We start from the raw sequence: 20526 nt of genomic DNA on the forward strand, positions 1-20526 counted from the left end.
GTTCTGATCATCATCAGCAGTTCCACTTCATCAAATGCGACAGTTTTTAATGAAAATGCTTGATTTTTTGATGTAATTACAAAAATCTCTATACGCATGCCTTTAAGATTTGAGGAGTTCTCTCGATTCCTCATGGATCCCATCATCAGAACTCGAGCTTGACAAAAATGTAGCTTAAAAACTGAACTTGCTTAACAAACATAACGAAGAGGACAAATCGCCAACCGTGAACTATGCGTCGTTGAGGAGTTCCGTTCTGATCATCATCAGCAGTTCCACTTCATCAAATGTCACTTTTTTGGATGTATATGCTTGATTTGATGATAAAAACCCAAAAATCACTATGTATGCCTTTAAGATTTGAGGAGTTCCCTCGATTCCTCATGGAACCCATCATCAGAACTGGGTTTTGACAGAAACGGGACCAATCTGTATACATATACATTCAATCAAAAAAAAATTTTTTTAAATCGGTCCAGTAATGACGGAGATATGGAGTAACAAACATAAAAAATAAAAAAAATAATAAAAAAAAAACATACAACCGAATTGATAACCTCCTCCTTTGGGATTTGGAAGTCGGTTAAAAACACCAGTTTACGCTACCTAGCAAGATATCAAAACATCCTTTTTGAAATGTCTGTTACATTTCTATAATACTAGGTGTGGCCTGTAACATGAGCAAATAATTAAAACATAGATTGTACTCCTCAAACGGTGACAATATTGTTCAACAACTTTTAAAAATAATGAAGTATTTAGACTCCCTATTTTTCATACAAAATAAATATAATCTTCAATGGACGCCATCGCGACGCCATATCATTGTGATTGACGAAGGATTGACGTTGCTTGTCACGCCTTAAACATAATAGAATTCGCAATACATTGCGTCTTAGAATAAACTTTAAAGTGTATTAAAAATCAAAGCACAAGTTATTTTAAAAAGTCCCTGAACAAATGTTGGTCAGTATGAGGAGTACAGCCTACAGTTTAATTTTTTGCTCATATTACAAGCCACACCCGGTATATTTTAAAAGGAGTTATCTCAGGATTTAAACATTTTTGAACAAAAAATAAACACTTTGTTGTCAATAGTAGCTCGATCGATCTATTATTTAGATTGTCAACAATAAAAAAGTATGTCGAATACCTATGAATAATAATTTAAAAATCTTAACTAAGTACTTCTAAAACGAACGGAACGAACAGAAATATTAACACGTTTTTTAGATTTAATCATAAGTGAAAAACTCCAAAAAACCCGAAAATAAACACTTAATTTCTACCTCTAATATTAAATAACAACCGTGGCGGTTGACGCCTCGTTGCAAGGTAACATTAACATCATTAATCATAGCGTTTCTAAGCGCGAAACGACCTAAGCTCCTTCTCCCACCAAATGACTCAAATATCTGTGTGATTAAGATTGATTCCATGTTGTTCTAATTTTGTTCTGTTTAATTTGGTTGGTCTTAATTCAATTTACTCCATACAGTTTTAGCTTCCGTTATCAACATAATTAGGTGCGATAGATACATAATCCCATTTACGACCTAGTTAGTTAATTTCATTCTCGATGGGCTATTGTAAGTTTTAAGTCTGAATAATTCTACACAGTTGTTTTGTATCTAGGTTTCAGCCAAATTCTTGACACCATATTTATTTATTTCCAGCTCAGCTGACAATTCCATGTCCATAAATTGAAACTAAACCTTTTACGCATCGTTCGGCGTCCTAAACACGAAAAACCACCCAAAATATTGCATGGCATGATGGAAAGCGCTATAAATTAGCCTTCATACGACATTATGCGGACAGCGGAAATGGAAGTATGAATACTTGCGCACCATTAACTCTGGAACAGCCTACAATTTTGGAAAGTTCTTATGTAGGGACCTAATAATAAACTCCGAACGACGAATAAAATTTGAGGGCGACCTGAGAACGCGCAGGTGATGAGGTGTAACGAAATGCGCCATTTTGTCGGGCGAAGGAATGTTTTCCAGCGCTTACCGAATGCAGACGACTTTGCGAGACAAGCAATCCAGTATAAAAAAAATACAAGATTCGTAATAACTCGACCGAGTCAGAAGTCACCTTTATACTGGTTCACATGAGCTGCCTACTCGCCTGAAGTCGCTATTAAATGGAAATAACAGCTGGGGGCGCTTTATCACGCGAACGGACTGCGACGCGACTGAAGCTGCTTCCCTCGCGAGACCAATGCAATTTACATTGAGAGCGGCTGAAAAAAATAAAATGAGCGGCGGAGAGAAACAAAATCTCGGCCGCGGTGAACAGCAGGATTTACGAGTACAGCTGTAATACGACGAGCATCTTTATTAACAAGTTAAGTCATCAAAGTGTAGGTATCGTATAATTGGGGTTTACTAACGAATGGGCCAAAATCGTTTCCCAAAGTATCACATCCCAAACTATGTTTCCCAAATTATCATTTCCCAAAAAAATGTTTGGCAAAACAACTTATCGCAAAATTTCAGTTAGCAATAGTCTTTTTTGGCAAGTTATTGTTTAGCAAATAATTACTTGGACAAGTTTCATTTTACCAAATATTATTTAGTCAAATGTATCATTAAGCATAACTTACATGTCCCAAAATATTGCATGGCATACAATTTACATACCAATAAAGTGGAGGCTGCAGAATTTTATTTGTCTAGTATTTAACTGATCATTACATATACATAGTAAAATGTAACGTCAAAAAAAAAACATTCTTACTGCTAAAAATATGTAGTAAATGATCACTAAAATTAAAACTCCATTTTAATGTAAAAAGACAACCAAATTTGTTACATCTTGCTATTCTATTAAGGCAAATAACACAAAAGTAATCATTATAACCCAAAATTAGTAAAAAACCACCAATATTTAAACCACATTTTAGTTTAAAATGTCAAGCAAATTTTTTACATCTCGTTATTCTATTAAATTAATTATTCCACTTCGATGACCTTTTTCTAGTACACAGTATTTCGTTTCTGTAAGGATCGCAGTTCTAACCTAACCTAACCCACTTTTCTAATAGCATTTCGATTCTGTGAGGGTCACAGTTCTAACCTAACCTAACCCACTTTTCTGATAGCGGTACCGTTTTGTGAGGATCGCAGTTCAAACCTAACCCAACCCACCCAAATTACGTAGAATTTAACGTACCTATATTAACATAACAAAAAGTACAAATTTAAATAGAGATGCCTATTTGTCAAATTTGCGAAGTGTCAATTTTGACCAAACATCTTTTTGGAATATAATATTAGACAATAAAAAACGTTTGCTAAATAAGTTTTTGTCCTAATAACATTTGACAAAGTAAAATTATGCCAAATGATAATTTGACCAAATAAATTATATGCGAAGTGTAACTTTGCTAAAGGTTCCTTTGGGAAATGAAACTATTGCGATAAGTTTGTTGGGAAGTGAAATTTGGCGAAATGTATTTGGCCGAAACGAAAGTACACCTATAATTGGGTCTACGAGTATTAGTGGGATCGAAACTCATTTATTATATATTCATAAGTACGAGTAGTTCACAGAAATCGCGAAGCGTCTGGTTGACGTAACCGGTGACCGAAGAGCTGGCGACTACCTCGCACAACGTATCAGCATTGCGAGGAAACGGCCTTAAGGGCCTATTTTAGATTTAAGAGAATTATTTTAGAATTATTATTAATTGTATTTTTATTATTTTTCAATGTGTGATTTTAATGAAAGTTTAATATTAGATCGTAATTTAAGAATATTTGTACGCCATGTATTATGGTAAATTGAGGATTGGAAACAATATTAATATGAAATCAATTTATACCCTTTTTTACACAAATAATTTATTCTAAAAAAAGGTAGTTATTAATTTCGTATATCTTGTATTTAAATAAATGATTTTTAAATGTACGGAATTGCGGAAAAGAGTTGCAATATTAATAGTTGATCACTAACTGAGGTTCTTTAAAACCACTGCAGTTTTAAGATTACAGTGTTTGTTTACTGTCATTGGTAGCTATAGTTCGTTTTTTTAGCATTAGAAAGAAGATAAGTGATCTTGACATGTCTTATAATTGAAAAACGCTTTATAAAAATCAGTAACGATTACTTATGAAAGCAGAAGAATATAAATGATCGTATTAGATCTATGATATTTATTAGATTCATAATTGTTACATATTTGCCGTGACTTATTTTTAAAACATGTTTTTCAATTAAAAGATACATCAAGATTGTTTACCTTATTTCTAATGCTAAAAAAACGAACTATAAATGGAAAGGTATAATAAACAACACTCTGACACAAAGTAATACATATAAATCGAAACATTGTCGTGATAAGTGAGACTAAACGTACGCACTCACCTCGCGAACTCGTAACATTGCAAAGACATATAAAACGCCATAAAACTATTTATCAAGAGATATACGGCATGATAGATAACTGCTATTTCGATGGCAAAAAGGGCGAAATCATGGATTAAGGTAGTACCTATATAATAGATATGCCACTGTAAAAATGTAGTGTTCTTTGAAAACGCCATCGCTAATATTATTTTATTTTACTTTATTAGGTACACTAAACAGATATCGTACAATATCATGGGTAACATACAATTGCACATTATGGCTTATATGTAGCACGAGATCCAAAACAAGTGTATTTTAAGGATGACTCACGTTAGACCGGGCCGTGTCAGGGCCGGATCTTCTGGCGCTTACTTTTTTAAAGCACTTCTTCAATGTGAGGGTCAAAAATATCAATGACCAATTTTACGCTTTAATGAATAAGCTACGGTCGTATAATATACATATTTTAGACGCCGTAGCAGATGGCATGGGTTGGGTTTCACAAATGCCGATTCTGATTAATATTTTCTTAAGATTTTAATTTTGTTTTGATACGGTCTTGACTTAGAGCATTTAGTAACTGGAGACGTCATGGCTGCCATCTTCTGTACGAAACAGTCTGCCGATTTTTGCGGGGGAGGGGACGTTAAATGTATTGCTATTTCTACATGATTAACAAAATGATGATAAAAACAACATTAAAATTAAAACTAAAATTTAACAGATCTTAAATTAACTTATAGGTAAAAAATGCTCCCCTACATAATTTGCATGTAACGTACAAATAGCTTAATGTGCAAGTTTTTCGGCTGAGAGGTAAACTCTTAATGGCGACTCCAGTTATTAAAATGCTCTAAGGGTCTTGAGATCGCTCATGATGAGTAAAGATAAAGATTAAATTTATTTCATTGGAAAAGTGGTATGCATACAATGAAATCACAGTCGTGACATTATACATCTCCCTCTCACTTATTGTTGCGCTTCAGCACGCGTTAAAGTCGTATCATAACAAGATCAACACGTTAACAAATGATTAAGCACAATCGGCCTCCGTAATGTTCATTGAAGACATCAATGTTTTAACACTCAGATCAATTCGAACTTACGCTGATATATCAGAATTAATGATATCTGAATAATTTCATTTAGTTATCGTGGGTCTCGCTCTCGCTAATACATGTACGGACATGGACAAGTAAGAGCGAAATGGTCGATAACTGATTTAGATGTGATGTGATTGTGATAAGGGTGGTATTCGACATATCCAATTTCTTTGTCCAATGTGTATTGCGTCTCACATTTTGCTTTAATGGGAGAGTGAGACGCACCGACATTGGACAGGTGAAATACCACCCTAAGCTACGATGGTAGCGTAGCGCTAAAACCGTAGCTTCATTCGTAGGTATCATCGGTTTCTTTTTTACCATTTTGACCTCTTGCAGGGGCGGCCCTCAGGTGGTGCTGTCACGGCTGTCACTCAGTACGTTAACTGACGTAAATAGGTGCCTATTGAGATGGTGCTAAAGATTAGATTTATGTTTAAAACACACCGAGGCTCGTAAAATTTAATAGCGGCATAAATGTGTGTGAGAGCGTGACGTACTCCTATTCTTCTTAGACCTTGATATATTGTGCACTGAATGCTTAGAATACTAAAGGCGTGACATGGAAGACGATGGAAGTGGTCGCAAATATTATATGTGATTTGGGTGTAAAATAGGATTGAAAAATATACGTAGTGAATCTATACTGCGGTCTTTCTCGTCTTATATTTCAGTACTGGCCAGATGTACTTAGACGAGCTAGCTCCGAAAAATGCACGATAATGAGAGCAACGAAATTTGACAGTTTACTGGATCCAGGTGTCTGGCAGCTGTTCTGATGGTCAAAGAATGCATGCCATTTGTAAGTGGCCCAGTAGGCCCGGGCCTAGAGCGGCAAGATATTAGCGCAGCAGTCTAGATAGGGTGCTGAGAAAGGAGTGCAGGCTATAGTAGTTACCTTTTACTGGGCCTGGGGCCAACACTGCAAATTCACCACTGCCATTTGTTTTAGAGTTCTGGATTTGCTGTAGCATTAAGGAGAGTTACGTATTTAAGTATAACATTGCCAGACATTTCTGTCAATGTATATCGTCCTGAGGCCCCTTGTAAGTAATTATTGCAGTTTTGAATTTGGAACCTTCTTACATTCCATTTTAATTCAAAATTCCATTTGGATTTAATCCTTTATAAAGGCGCCGGGGACTCTAGAGGCTATACTGCCAAGTGTAGCTTTGGGTACTTATTTTTCCGAGTGTCGTGTCTACCGTCTTCATTGTAATCTATGGCGAAATGTAGGTTCTCGTCATAATAATGTTATAGCCCCGCCATGTGTCACGGGCGGCCGCGTTTGAGCGACGACGCTCCGTCAGGCTTCTTGTCCCAAATCACGTCGCATTAACCCATGCTTGTCTATGAGGACTGTTATATTTTACCCGGACAAATGTGCTTTTTCTTTTATCCCGTCTCTTGGATAACGAACGCGTATTTATTCTGGGCTCAAAACAATGGTATTAGAGCGCACACTAACGAGTCCTGACTTTGGATCTACATTTGTGGTTGGGTAAGTTATTTACTGGGCTGAGGAATAAGAGCACATACCTACTGTTTTTCGAATGCATGTAATATATGTATGTATAGGTACGTATTTAGGTGTTTCTACTGGGAGGGCAAACCCTGTAATCGTTAGTGCTAGACTGCCGCATGAATATATAAATCAATCATTCCGACAAAGTGCTAAAATAAACCATAGAAAAAAATGTTTAGGGTGTACATTAACGTAAAATGGTAAATCAGCGTCGTGTCAAATCCTAACAAAATGTTAAAACAGAATCGGTTTGTTGGGTAGATAGGTATATATCTACGTATATCAGTGTTTATAAATCACCACAATCAAGCGCCTTTAAGAATGTTACGAGCAATATAACACCGATTTACATTTAATATTCCCGTTCGCACCCTAAAACTACTATAAAACGTTTACATCACGGATTTGCAGCGAACTAGCTGTTTCTCGTTCTATTTTATTTTATTGCGAACGGATATACCTAAATTACTTTATATGGACACTTTGTTAGTAAAATGTTAACTGTATAGAGAAACATTGGCGGAAGACCAATATAATATCTAATCTAGCATTTTATTGGGGTGTTTCATGGCATTTACACTTAAGGTGCTGTGCGTTCACCCAGGAGAGTTATTGAAAAACGTACTTAACCCTTTTTAGATCATATGTATACGGTTGCCAAAAAATTGGAATAGCAAACTTGAGTCCTTTCTCTAATAATTTAGTCGATTCGTGATTAAAAACTTTCGCTCGAAACTACGAAAAGTCACGTTCGTAGCGTCTGCCATCCCGGCTGCATTCAATAGGCTTCAGCCTCTAGCAACCGAATCCCAAGAATTGAAGTAAGCACTGGTTTCACGAAAGCTTCTGCCATCTAACCTTCTAACCTAAAGATATTTAAAGTAGACCGATACCAGTAAAATGACAAAAAAAGACGAGGTCCTATAGTGAATATTTAATAAAAAACTTTTAAAAACTATTTAAAAAATAGTGACTGTTACTGAAACCAAAAGAATGTATTATTATATTATATACTTTAATACCTAAATGTTACATAGGTAGTACCTATTTGCTGTGAATTATTTTAAAAGTGTTTTCCAGTAGGCAAAGAGACACGCCAATATCGCGTAGGTAGTATTTTTCTAATGCTAAATAAGTAAGTAGGTATATATTATAGTTGGAAATCCCTGCCATAAATTTAACTCTGATTTATATATAATTGTCACGCCTATATAAATGACTTGTAAAGTTTACTTTATACCTACAATTAAATAAACTACCTACCTATTATACGTATTATATTTTTATGATTTATTTAATAGCAAACAAATGGCAGTTAATAAATAGGTAGTTTCGTCAGCAAAATCCTAAACAAACACTATATTCAACGACACGATAATGTTTATATATGGAAATTGCGCTGCACCGCAATTCTTCTTCAAAGAAACCTCGACGACAAAGTTAATAGTTTTTACCTAGCTTGGAGTAAAATGGCTTATTTCTAGTCAGTAGAGGCCGCAATCGATAGCCTGGCCGTATAACGAAGTCATCTAAATGCGCTGTAGACTGTAGTAGTAATTCTGTGAGAACTTGCCTCTTTTTGCTTCTATCAATTTCCATAATAAGTATATTCTTAATCTAAATGCGGCAAGTGATCTATAGTGATCTATAGGTACATAAGAGTATTTTTATTGTAGTTAGGTAGATATTAAGGTTCCGTACCCGAACGCCCATACCTAAGCATACGTTGTCCGTACATTCATCTATCTATCAGCGACTTCTATCTCGAGAACCCAGGTAGGATGCCCTCGTGGCGCGAGCCGCGCACTCTCGATCGTCTGTCTGTCTGTCGAATGAGAGGGATGGTGTACGGATATGGTCAAGCAAATCTTGCCAGTAGAAAAAGGCGCGAAATTCAAATTTCAAGAAGGATAACCCTTCGCGCCTACATTTTTTTAATTTGCCGCCCATTTTCTACTGACAAGAATTGCTTCACTGTCTATAATCAGGCTGCCTAAAAATTATCTAAAAATCTTGTTACATCAGATTTTTATTTCTGAAGGCGTGTAAAATCCGATCCAGACGGGCGTACCGGATCGCGAACCTGGTCCGGTCAAAAAATCGAGCAAGCTCGCTCTCATTTATAGCTGCGTCCTTAATTAAAGTACGATGGACCACCTCACCCACGTTCGAACAAGCCTCGGACCGGACCAAGGGAATAAAAACGACTTTAATAGCGAATGAGATGCAACTTCTATGATAGTCAAACAAATCCTGTTAGTGGCCCTAAATGGGCGAATTTTAAGGGTAAATAAAGTTTACTACTGGCAACTCACTAAACGTCAAACAAACGACACAAAGTTCTTATTTATCTATCTGTGGTACTGTCGAGCTGTCAAGCGTCAAATATTATAATACCTCGTTTTGTTGTGATATTTTATTAATCCTAGATACTTCCATTTATAAACCGTATTATTCCAAACAGAACTTCAAGATGAGTATGAGACCTGACGACCACCGTAGAAAGTGGGACAAGGATGAGTTCGAGAAGATCGCTTCAGAAAGGTTGAAAGCGGAGCTAGAGGAAGAGGAGCGTTCTAAAAAGAAAGGTACTGAAACTTAGTTTATTTTTAATAACACTGGTATTGATAGTAATTCCAAACACTTTGCAGACCTGAAAATGTATACGGCTGAATAATAAAAGACACATTATCCACTATTCACCCAGCTACTCCACATTCTAGGGCTTTAGTACATCATATCGTTACTCGTTACTTTGTTTCTTAATGGTCTACGGACGGCTAGAGGATAAGCTTAATAGTAGGGATGTACCGACTAGTCGCCGACTAGTCGGGAAAGCCGACTATCCGGCCACATTTGTAGTCGGCGATTAGTCGGCGACTAGTCGGCAAAAATGGCCGATTAGTCGGCACTTTATTAGTGAAAGAAAAACAGAAAAAAAGAAACCAACAGTTAATATTTACCATATGTTTTATGTCTATTTTACCAAAATACCTATTCAGGGTGTGAAAACTTTTTCTGCTCATCAGGATCGCAAAATAAAAGAAAGACAGAAATTGAACGAGGATTCTTGTGATAGGTCTTTGAACCAATAGAAAACACCTTTTAGCCAAGCTAATATATGAATAGCGCAACCAAAAGAGCAAAATTATTGTTTTTCACCTGAACTTATACGAAACTAATGATCTGGCCGACTAGCCGACTAGTCGGCCGACTAATCGGCCATTCGAGCGCCGATTAGTCGGCTAGTCGGCCAAATCAATAGTCGGTACATCACTACTTAATAGGTATGTCAAATTTAATGACAATCAAATGTTTATCACCCATAATATGGAACCAGAAGCTGTCTATAGGAATTCTATATACCAAACAGTGTTGAATTCAGCTTGTTTGAATTATTGTTTCAAATAGCAGTTTGTGCCTGTGCTAGAATGGTATAATCTGCAATAAGATCTGCTCTCCTTATCTATACACAGAAGTTAACGAGAAAATATCCCTTAGGCACTTGTCCCACCAAGAGCAAGTAAGCGATTAACTATCGGTCACTTATCGCTCATCGTCGACGGTGGGACAAATGCCTTAAAGGGATAGGATGCTACAAAATTGTGTGATTAATTGATGACACAAATTTTTTATGACTTTAAATAAAATATATGTATTAATTTAACACTTTAACTACCGAGAACCCGCCTGGTAGGCACTCGTAATGTTTGCTCAGATGCCGGACAACCCGCCCAGCGGGTTGTTTTGTACACAGATATAGACAACCGGTTTCTGGGGTAGTGCGCCGTTTTTTGCCCGGTTGCGAAAGTGTTAATTACCTATTGCACACCTCAATATAATCATAAACATAGAAAAACTATACACCAGCATATTTATCTGAAGATGATGCATTACTGGGATATAGGGCTCACAGAAGAATCCTCCATTTGCCGCAATCTTGAGCGGCTACTTCCAGCTCTTTCCAGCCGAGTCCAGTTAAGCCAGCCTTCTCAACTGATTGCCTCCATATACAGGATATTTATCTATGTATTTCAAACTTTCAGCACCTCCAGTTAAAAGGGAGCTCCTCAAGCAGCGTGAATACAAAGTAGACTTGGACTCAAAATTGGGCAAGAGTGTTGTCATCACAAAGAACACCCCTACCTCCCAGTCGGGCGGCTACTACTGCAATGTCTGCGACTGTGTGGTCAAGGACTCCATCAACTTCCTGGACCACATCAATGGGAAGAAGCACCAGCGGAATCTTGGCATGTCCATGAAAATTGAGAGGAGCTCACTGGACCAGGTAATTTTGTAATGTAGCCCAAACCACTCACAATTTCCTAGATACTTCATATATCTGGTTGATAAAATATCCTTTACGTAACTCTTTTGGCATGTATCTTCTCACTTACCACCTTTTTAATTTACTTATTCATATACAGGGTCATTTTTGGACTGTTAGCCATATTGTACGAGGTGATTGGGTAGGCCATACTGAACAACTTTTTCTATGGGACCAACTCCAAAAGCACAAAAATTTTCTTGGCCGTTTCATACATTTTGGTCCAGTGGATGTCGACGTTTTCCTATGGGAAGACCAATTTTTTTTTGGGATTTCGGGGTTGGTCCCATAGAAAAAGTTGTTCATTATAACCTACCTAATCACCTGATACAATATGGCTAGCGGTCCAAAAATGACCGTATTTCTTTACACAGCCCATCTACCCATGACGCCAAAATAAATCAAATCACTAAGGACTGTATCGTTTATTATAAATACAGATAAAACCTGGTCTAACTGTTGACGTGTGTATTATTTTGTATTACTATGTTCTTAAGGTATAATCTGGGGGTATTTTTAAGACATATCTGATATAAGAATGTTTTACATTTATTTTATTTTAGGGACTTTATGATGATTTTAATACCTTCTAGCAAATGTAATTCGGACAAGCCTATCGAGCTTAATTTGAGACTATTTCACCGATTCCTTAGTACGATTTAAAGAAACAAAAGGTTAATATGCTGCCAAAATATGCCATCTAAGTGTCCTTTTCATGATTGCTCAATTGAACATCCACAGAATAAATGTGGTGTATTTTATCTTTACATGAAAACGACTTTTTATGCAACATTTTGGATTCCCGTCAATTTCTGACGCCAGGGAAATGACGGAAACAGCTAAAAGAATCTACCGAAATCCAAAGCCTAACGGACATTCATGGCGTTGAACCATGGCTAGAACAGGTCGATAGAAACGCTCCATGATGGTTATATTGTATACCAAAGTCGGGGTTGTCGTAAGTAACATGCCATATTTTCAAAAAGGCCACCAAGCACAGATCCAAAACTTTTTTTCCAACTAAAAGAAATGATTAGACTATGCCCAGATGTTTCGCTTTACGAATCATATGTAATTGCTGTTTACATAGTACGATTTTTTTTGTGTAATACTTATCTTGTTCGCAAACCGTAAATTTTCTTGTAGTATTTGTCCGAAATCGTTGTAGTTACTCGGGAGGATTGGGTAAATATTGTCCAAACCATATGCTTTACGTGATCTCCCAGGACGAAATGTTACTTATTATTAAAGCACTAATTAAACTATATGTGTAATTTTTTAATAAAAACATAATACCAGAAAAAACGGCTAAGTAAAGTTGTATTTATAATAAACGATACAGTCCTTATCAATCCCTCTTTTATAACTGTTTTTATAATTGCAAACATTTCAGGTGAAAGCAAGATTCGCAAGCAACAAACGCAAACTAGAAGAGAGGATCCGGGAATACGAACTGGACAGCCGGCTGCGCGAGGCGGCCGAGGAGGAGGCGCGCGTCAAGGAGCTGCGCCGCGAGCGCCGCCGCGACAAGAAACGCAAGCTGCAGGTAGATACCCTCTTTATAGTCTTTATACACCATCATCATCCTAGCGTTTGTCCAGTACTGTGACGGGGTCCGCTTTCCTGCTTTTCTCCTTCCACTTCGCTCTATCCTGGACATCGGTTTCCGCTAACCCACAGGTGTTTAAACCTTTGGCGATGACGTTACGCCATCGCTGCCTTGGTTTGCACCTCCTGTTTGGGCCTGGTAAGGTGAAGTTAAGGGCTCTATTGCCTACATATTCAGGCGGCCTTCTTTTGACATGGCCAAACCATCTTATTTAAATAATTACGATTATTTAGCAGTGGCGCTAGTGTGCACGTTGATGGGCTCATAATAGATAAAGCATTTAATCAGAGATTTAATTCCAGGAGGGTGACGAGCCAGAGGAGGAGACCCCCGCGCAGTCCGAGCTCGCCCAGATTATGGGCTTCTCAGGCTTTGGCGGATCTAAGAAATAGTGCCAACACGTGCTAAAATATTTACACTAACACACACAGACTTTGCTTTAAGGCTCATTTAGATGATGTGAGAACTTGCATGTGAGTTTCGTTACATTGCGGCATTTGGTCGATCGATTGAATATGTTGTACCTCAGTAGTCTGCAGTGTAAAGAAAATCGCAATACGAGTTCTCACATCATCTAAATGGACCTTATGAAGTGTATAATAAGACCGCGAGGTAACCAACCACACATAAGCGCATTTTATACTTCAATAGCCACTGTACTCAGTTACTATAAGTCAGCGGTCGGTAACCAGCGGCCTGCGGGCCGCATGCCGCCCGCGAACCGCTCACTTGCGGCCCGCGAGCCTCCCTGGCTATTTTGTATGTAATATTGACAAATGACAATGTCTGATAAAGTCATAAATATTAACAAAGTGCGGCCCACGTCCACTTCGTTAACTGCTGCTGCCCTTTGCTGCTAAAAGGTTGCCGACCGCTGCTATAAGTGATGAGTTATAATAAAATAAATAATGTCAATAAATATTAAATAAAATTAATGTCACATAACTAGGAGTATAGGGACTTAAGGGTTCGTAGGTGCGATACACACGTCTTCCGCATCTTTATACAGGGTGTTTGGTACATATACAGTTAAATGTAATGCCCGTGTTACAACAACGCTATATGCTACATTTAATTAGTTTTTAAACAGAATTTTATTTTTTGAAAATTAGCAAAAAAAATTTTTTTTTGAAAATTAACTATGCCATTTAGATAGTTCACTTAAACGTACTTAACCATACCCCGAAGTTAACGGAATTCAATAAAAACACGGTGTATAGTTTGCCAAATTAAAACGGCAGATAGGTTGAGTCATTTGCTACCTTCTCATGTCTAGAAAAACAAAATTGGCCATGGTTTTTTTACTACAACGCAAGTAAAAATTTGAAATTTACGAAAAACTGGCATAGAAGTGACAAATAAATGTGCGCCAAATTAAAAATTTCTAAGCCTGAGAAGATAGCAAATGACTCAACCTATCTGCCGTTTTAATTTGGCAAACGATGTACCAAACACCCTGTATACCTGTCTCCTAGAAACAGGCGCGGATATGTTACTCTCTGTAACATTTGTAAATAAAGATTTATTGGTTGTACCAGATCAGATGTGTAAAGTGTATGATCAATTCGTGCTTTAAATTTGACAGCCAATATAGATGGCGCTGTACAGCTCCGAGCATTATGCGGTAACTGTGGTTGTCAAAAATTGATGTTGATATTGCAGTTACCAAAAAAAACCGGGCAAGTGCGAGTCGTACTCGCGCACGAAGGGTTCCGTACCATAAAGCAAAAAAAAAACGGAAAAAAATGCAAAAAGAAAACGGTCACCCATCCAAGTACTGACCACGCCCGACGTTGCTTAACTTTGGTCAAAAATCACGTTTGCTGTATGGGAGCCCCACTTAAATCTTTCTTTATTCTGTTTTTAGTATTTGTTGTTATAGCGGCAACAGAAATACATCATCTGTGAAAATTTCAATTGTCTAGCTATTACGGTTCGTGAGATACAGCCTGGTGACGGACGGACGGACAGCGAAGTCTTAGTAATAGGGTCCCGTTTTACCCTTTGGGTACGGAACCCTAAAAACGTGGCGCCGTACAAAGCCATCTTTAGCAGTCAAACTCTGGGACACGTGTTACAGCGTTACATTGTCTTGTCAATGTCCATTCAAAGCTAGATATACGATTATTACATTATTGTAACAAGTGTAATAATAATAACCTAACCACGCCACGTAAGGTACAAAATGCATCTGCCTTAAAGTAACTACTACGAGTATACTACTTATCATAGTGGTGGAGTTTAATTTGTATAAATATTTTTGTGGATCTAAGATTTTACTTCATAGCTATAATTGTAGCTTTAATAATTATATTGAGTCAGTTAGTAAAAATAAGAGTTGTTTTATTTCTGATGAACCAGGTTAGAACACGATGTTTATTGAATCTAAATGAGATGAACATAATTTACTTAAACTCGTCACTATTTAAATATTTAAAATAAAAACAAGAAAGTCGATATTAGAATTGTTATTTTATTTAAGGTTTTTTAGGGTAATTCTAAATAACAGGTAAATCCATTTGACACAACCTAAGGCGGCCAAACAAATGCCTACATCTACCTATGTGAAAATAAAGCTATTGGCTGTATGTCTAGGGATGGGATGCCGATTATCAGCCAAAAGATGGCGTCACTGTGCACGAATTGTGGATTTTCACTATTTCTCCCAAAATACAAAGTTTCATAAGATGTGTTGATATGTCCGAAAACTATAAAAAATACTAAATCCAAATCGAGAGAGAGAGATGTTCAACTCAACATTGTCTCATTTCGTTATTATCGGAATCCAACTGCAAAATATTGCAATTTCTTGCATTCACGCACACTTACGTACTTAAAGTCACCTTAAAGTCAGTGTCAAATGTCAGCAGATTCGTAATGTTACAGTAAAGTAACCTAGAGGGCGCAGCGGATGAAATGTTTATTGTTGAAAAAAGATTGGAAATTAAATAATAAATTCTTGTTTGAGCAACGATGAAGAATTACAAGGCATTCAGAAGCAACTAATGTTTTCGACCATCAACTGTCATGTGCTCGTGGCACCCGTAGCCTCTATTTTGAAAAAAATCAGATTGTAGCTAAGATACATGGTTCAAACCCCGACATAGCCAATTCTTTTTCATTTTATAATTTTAGCATTTTCTTTTGAATCATTTTAAGCGTATGTTATTCTTCGAAACTAAACTTACGTGAGTAAAATATTTTCAGTATTTTAATTATTTTTTAATAATATTATGGGAAGATTTATAAAAGTATTTTTATTTTCCGGTTTTCAAAGGATATAAATAATGATTAAAATAATTTAAAAAAGTCATGCATGAGGCTAATTAGGATCGCAGAATAGGTACATAAGAAGTCAACTATCGACGAAGTATAGCTGGTCAAGCAGATCTTGTCAGTAGAAAAAGCCGGCAAATTTGAAAAATGTAGGCGCGAAGGGATATCGTTCATAGAACATTTGGATTTCGCGCCTTTTTAGGGTTCCGTACCCAAAGGGTAAAACGGGACCCTATTACTAAGACTTCGCTGTCCGTCCGTCCGTCTGTCACCAGGCTGTATCTCACGAACCGTGATAGCTAGACAGTTGAAATTTTCACAGATGATGTATTTCTGTTGCCGCTATAACAACAAATACTAAAAACAGAATAAAATAAAGATTTAAATGTGGCTCCCATACAACAAACGTGATATTTGACCAAAGTTAAGCAACGTCTGGAGTGGTCAGTACTTGGATGGGTGACCGTTTTTTTTGCATTATGGTACGGAACCCTTCGTGCGCGAGTCCGACTCGCACTTGCCCGGTTTTTTTACTGACAAGATTTGCTTGACCAGGTATAAAATAAAAGTATCCAAAATTTTATTGAAATGATATACATACCTACATGAAATAATCAAATACAACACATTTACTTAAAATAACTTTTAAAATAAGGCATATAAAATTACCAAAAAGATGAAATAAAATAAATAAATAAATACAAAAAGAAATGAGTCTTTGTTCGTGGTTTGAACCCTGTCATGCTGTTCAACTTGTTAGACTTATACTCAGTAGCTAAAAGCCACTAGACCATTTGACCATAGTAGACCCGGGCGAAATATGCCTTCTTATTTAAGTAAGTAACCCATTACTGTCAAAAATATCAAGTTTGAATTTATGGAGTGTAGAAGTAAAGGAGAGCTATCTTTTATGATAAGACGGTTGTAAAAGTGTCCAGCTGTCAGTATAAAGAATAGTTCGAAATCTCTCCGGTGGCGCTAGTAGGTAGCACCGGGAACTAACATGAATTTAGACCTTATTGACTGAGTGAAGTGCGCTGTCAGTTTTTTGAAATTTTATTAAAAATTTTCATAAAGTGATTTATTTAATTTAGGATTTCCTTGTGCAGTAAAACTAGCCGCCCCTGTCTCAGTACGCATCATATAGACTGCCACCTCTGTTATCTAGCCACCTCGGGCCTGGGCTTACCAGGCCTTAAGCCCCACATTCACACTCCTACCTTGTAGGCCGCCTCGTAGTCCGCCTCGTTGGGTAGGATTGTGTATGGGGGTTGCGGACTACGAGCCGTCCTACAAACGGCTAAACGGTAGGACGACTCGTAGTCCGCAACCCCCATACACAATCCTACCCAACGACGTGGACTACGAGGCGGCCTACAAGGTAGGAGTGTGAATGTGGGGCTTTAGGGCAAATCCACCGCTATAGGATATATTTTCTATAGTAAAAATGGGAAAAGTTTGCATCGTAAACAGTTGCCAAAGTGGGCGTAAGAGGAAAAAACAGAAAAATGTTACGAAATCCGTATCTTTTTTCCAACCAACGGTAAGTATGTAATTTTCACTACACCTTATAAAACAAAGTCCCCCGCCGCGACTGTCTGTTCGTGGGTTTGAATGTATCTTTGCGATAAACAAACTACTGGACGGTTTCAGTTCGATTTTCATGTATCAATAGAGTGATTCTTGAGGAAGGTTTACGTATATAATTTGTTGACTATAGTTCGTTTTTTTTTAGCATTAGAAAGAACTTGCAAGAAGGTAAGCGATTTTGACATGTCTTTTAATTGAAAAACGCTTTTTAAAATTCAAAAACTATTACTGATGAAAGCAGAAGAATATAAATGATCGTATTAGATTCATAATTGTTACATATTTGCCGTAACTTATTTTTAAAATGTGTTTTTCAATTAAAAGACACATCAAGATTGTTTACCTAATTTCTAATGCTAAAAAAAACGAACTATAGTGCGAAGCCGGTCGCTAGTTATTTAATAAAATATTATATTGTGATTTTTATATTTTTCTTATAAAATTCACAATTTCACTTCAACAATTCTTCATTTTTCTATTAATTCTCAGACTCCGGCACGGTTAGAAAGTTGGAAAAAGTCGTTAGGAATTGCATTAAAAGCAAATGATTATATTTGCCATCTTCATTTTAAAGAAGAAAATATAAATATGTACGAAAAGTTAACTATTAAAGGAGAGCTCAAATATATTCCTACACAAAGAAAAACGCTTAAGGAAGAAGCTGTGCCCACGATTGAGCATCAGTTTATTCCCATTCCCGAACATGAACTCCAAGCCAATACTATTCACATAGAGGAATCTTTCGAACCATACCCCAATCAACCTAAGGACGAGCAGCAACAACAAATCAATGCCGAGCAACAGGAATTATCAGAAGATCAAAATGATTCTAATAATTTAATGGATTATGAAATGATACAACAGGACTTTGCGGAACCATTGTTTAGTCAATATCAGGATACTAATGTAACAATTAATCCAATAGAGAATTTTAAAAGTAAGTTTCGGGCATTTTCGTTGTTGCCGCCTTTTTGGCTACATGCAGAAAATCCTAATGGGCTGGAATTTATGCGAATGGATCCAAAAACTCAGAAGATTAAACATCATATACGTTTAAACGATGATCTAACTGTCACTGTAAGTGTTTATTAATGTAACAATAAAATTCGGTTGGCATGATTTGAATTTGTAACGAAACATAATTGCTATTTAATTGCAGGTAATTTTTCCCAATAATGAACAATTGCCACTAAAGGAGAAAATTAATTCATATGACAACACCTACGATTACTTAAAATCGGTTGAAAGATGGCCTTTGTGCGTTGGTACTCAGATTGACGACAATAAGTAAGTTTTGGTAGATTGTTAACCAAGGGATGAACGCAGTGAGAGTATAGTCCGAGGCTAAAATGATGCCATTCACCCGAGTTAAACACTCTACTTTTCATTTCGAATACGAGGAACCTAGCCCCAAAGCTTGTACTATGGGTGTAGGCGATAATACAACTGTTTGCAGTCGTCTTATGAATATATATACCATAATGTAACAGTTGTATTTAAAATAAAAGGATAACTCGTAAGCCTAATAACTTTGATTTTATTTAACATTTTTGTCATTAAAAATATTGTATGTAACGGTACATTAAATAGGTCTTAATTCTTGAACCTATCCTATTAAAACTCGACTTTTATGTGTATTTTAAGAACCCTTATTATGTAGGTACCTGTAGATTAAAGCACTATTTATACATAAACAATGGTACAGGAGAATAATAAAAGATAAAAACGAATTTATCTAATATATAATTACATCAATTTTCAGATTTTGTAAAGGTGTGATTATTGGTGATGATACTTACGAAAGAAATCAACAGTACCCAAGATGTAAATCTTGTCGAATATTACGAAATCGTTTGCAGAACCGTAATTCCACTTCAACTCTATTACAAAAAATGGCAGAAGCTAAACGGCGCGCTTCAAATCTTGTACATAAATGCAAGCGTCTGAAGAGGACGGTAAGTCTTATGCCGGCTACATACGTAACGATAAATCGTTGCGATAAAACTGTGCAGTCCGACTGTGCAGATAAATCGAACCGTGTGTATGACAAATCGTTACGATAATCGACAATCGGACAATCGGACTGCACAGTTTTATCGCAACGATTTATCGTTACGTATGTAGCCGGCATTAAAGCCGTAACAGACTACCGCACCGCGCCACGACCTTAATGGTGCGGTTAAAATATCTCTTTCACGCTCCAAATTATAGCTACATCCTTAGCCCCCTCCAGACTATGCGCGTGAATCGCGGGCGAAGCCGCGAACGCGAGTGTGGAGTCGATTTCGCAGGTCTGCGTTCTGGACTCCACACTCGCGTTCGCGGCTTCGCCCGCGATTCACGCGCATAGTCTGGAGGGGGCTCTTAACGCACGTACGGCGACCACCTTACGACTATCGGTACGTGCGCCGCACCGCACTAAAGTCGCGGTATGGTGCGGTAGTCTGTTACGGCTTTTTATCAAAAACATATTAAATAAATAAATATTAGGGAACATCTAAAGGCCCCTGTACACAATGGGCCAGCGCCGGCCAGGCCAAGGGACGCTGCCATGCGGTAGAATGAGGTAGCAATATCACTTGCTCCCTCTAACGCATAAATGCGTCCCCCAGACTGGCCCACGCTGGCCCATTGTGTACTGGCCTTTACACAGGTCAACCTAGCCCCAAACTAAGCAAAAGTTGTACTATGGGTACTAGGCGACGCTAATGACGCTATAATATACTGTATTTGTATA

The 20526-nt window shown here is 37.2% G+C and overlaps 2 protein-coding genes and 1 long non-coding RNA gene across 4 annotated transcripts in view; all 3 read left to right on the forward strand.

Annotated features, from left to right (window-relative positions):
* LOC134665795 (uncharacterized) overlaps positions 1-20526 on the forward strand; it is a 247023-nt gene that overhangs the window by 211446 nt on the left and 15051 nt on the right. The window lies entirely within an intron of this gene.
* LOC134665792 (zinc finger matrin-type protein 2) lies at positions 9379-15258 on the forward strand. The gene is made up of 4 exons (XM_063522777.1): positions 9379-9575; positions 11034-11275; positions 12708-12860; positions 13226-15258. Exons 1-4 carry the CDS (start codon positions 9461-9463, stop codon positions 13313-13315), a joined length of 600 nt encoding a protein of 199 aa, XP_063378847.1. The 5' UTR covers positions 9379-9460; the 3' UTR covers positions 13316-15258.
* Positions 17736-19885, forward strand: LOC134665781 (uncharacterized). Of its 2 annotated transcripts, XM_063522763.1 has the most exons (3): positions 17736-18866; positions 18949-19076; positions 19552-19878. In XM_063522763.1, the coding sequence occupies exons 1-3, from the start codon at positions 18378-18380 to the stop codon at positions 19850-19852; spliced, it is 918 nt and encodes a 305-aa protein (XP_063378833.1). In that variant the 5' UTR covers positions 17736-18377; the 3' UTR covers positions 19853-19878. The 2 variants fall into 2 exon arrangements, with proteins under 2 accessions (XP_063378833.1, XP_063378834.1); XM_063522764.1 differs by having other exon boundaries at positions 18949-19885.

Source organism: Cydia fagiglandana, chromosome 7 (genome assembly GCF_963556715.1).
Source record: "Cydia fagiglandana chromosome 7, ilCydFagi1.1, whole genome shotgun sequence".
Lineage (NCBI taxonomy): Eukaryota > Metazoa > Arthropoda > Insecta > Lepidoptera > Tortricidae > Cydia > Cydia fagiglandana.

Excerpts from the sequence above, each read along its gene's own strand:
- LOC134665781 (XM_063522763.1), top strand. The coding sequence starts at position 18,378 with ATGTACGAAAAGTTAACTATTAAAGGAGAGCTCAAATATATTCCTACA. Across the intron at positions 18,867-18,948 it reads ACGATGATCTAACTGTCACT|GTAATTTTTCCCAATAATGA; the intron begins GTAAGTGTTTAT and ends ATTTAATTGCAG. Across the intron at positions 19,077-19,551 it reads ACTCAGATTGACGACAATAA|ATTTTGTAAAGGTGTGATTA; the intron begins GTAAGTTTTGGT and ends ATCAATTTTCAG.
- LOC134665792 (XM_063522777.1), top strand. The coding sequence starts at position 9,461 with ATGAGTATGAGACCTGACGACCACCGTAGAAAGTGGGACAAGGATGAG. Across the intron at positions 9,576-11,033 it reads GGAGCGTTCTAAAAAGAAAG|CACCTCCAGTTAAAAGGGAG; the intron begins GTACTGAAACTT and ends TCAAACTTTCAG. Across the intron at positions 12,861-13,225 it reads ACAAGAAACGCAAGCTGCAG|GAGGGTGACGAGCCAGAGGA; the intron begins GTAGATACCCTC and ends ATTTAATTCCAG.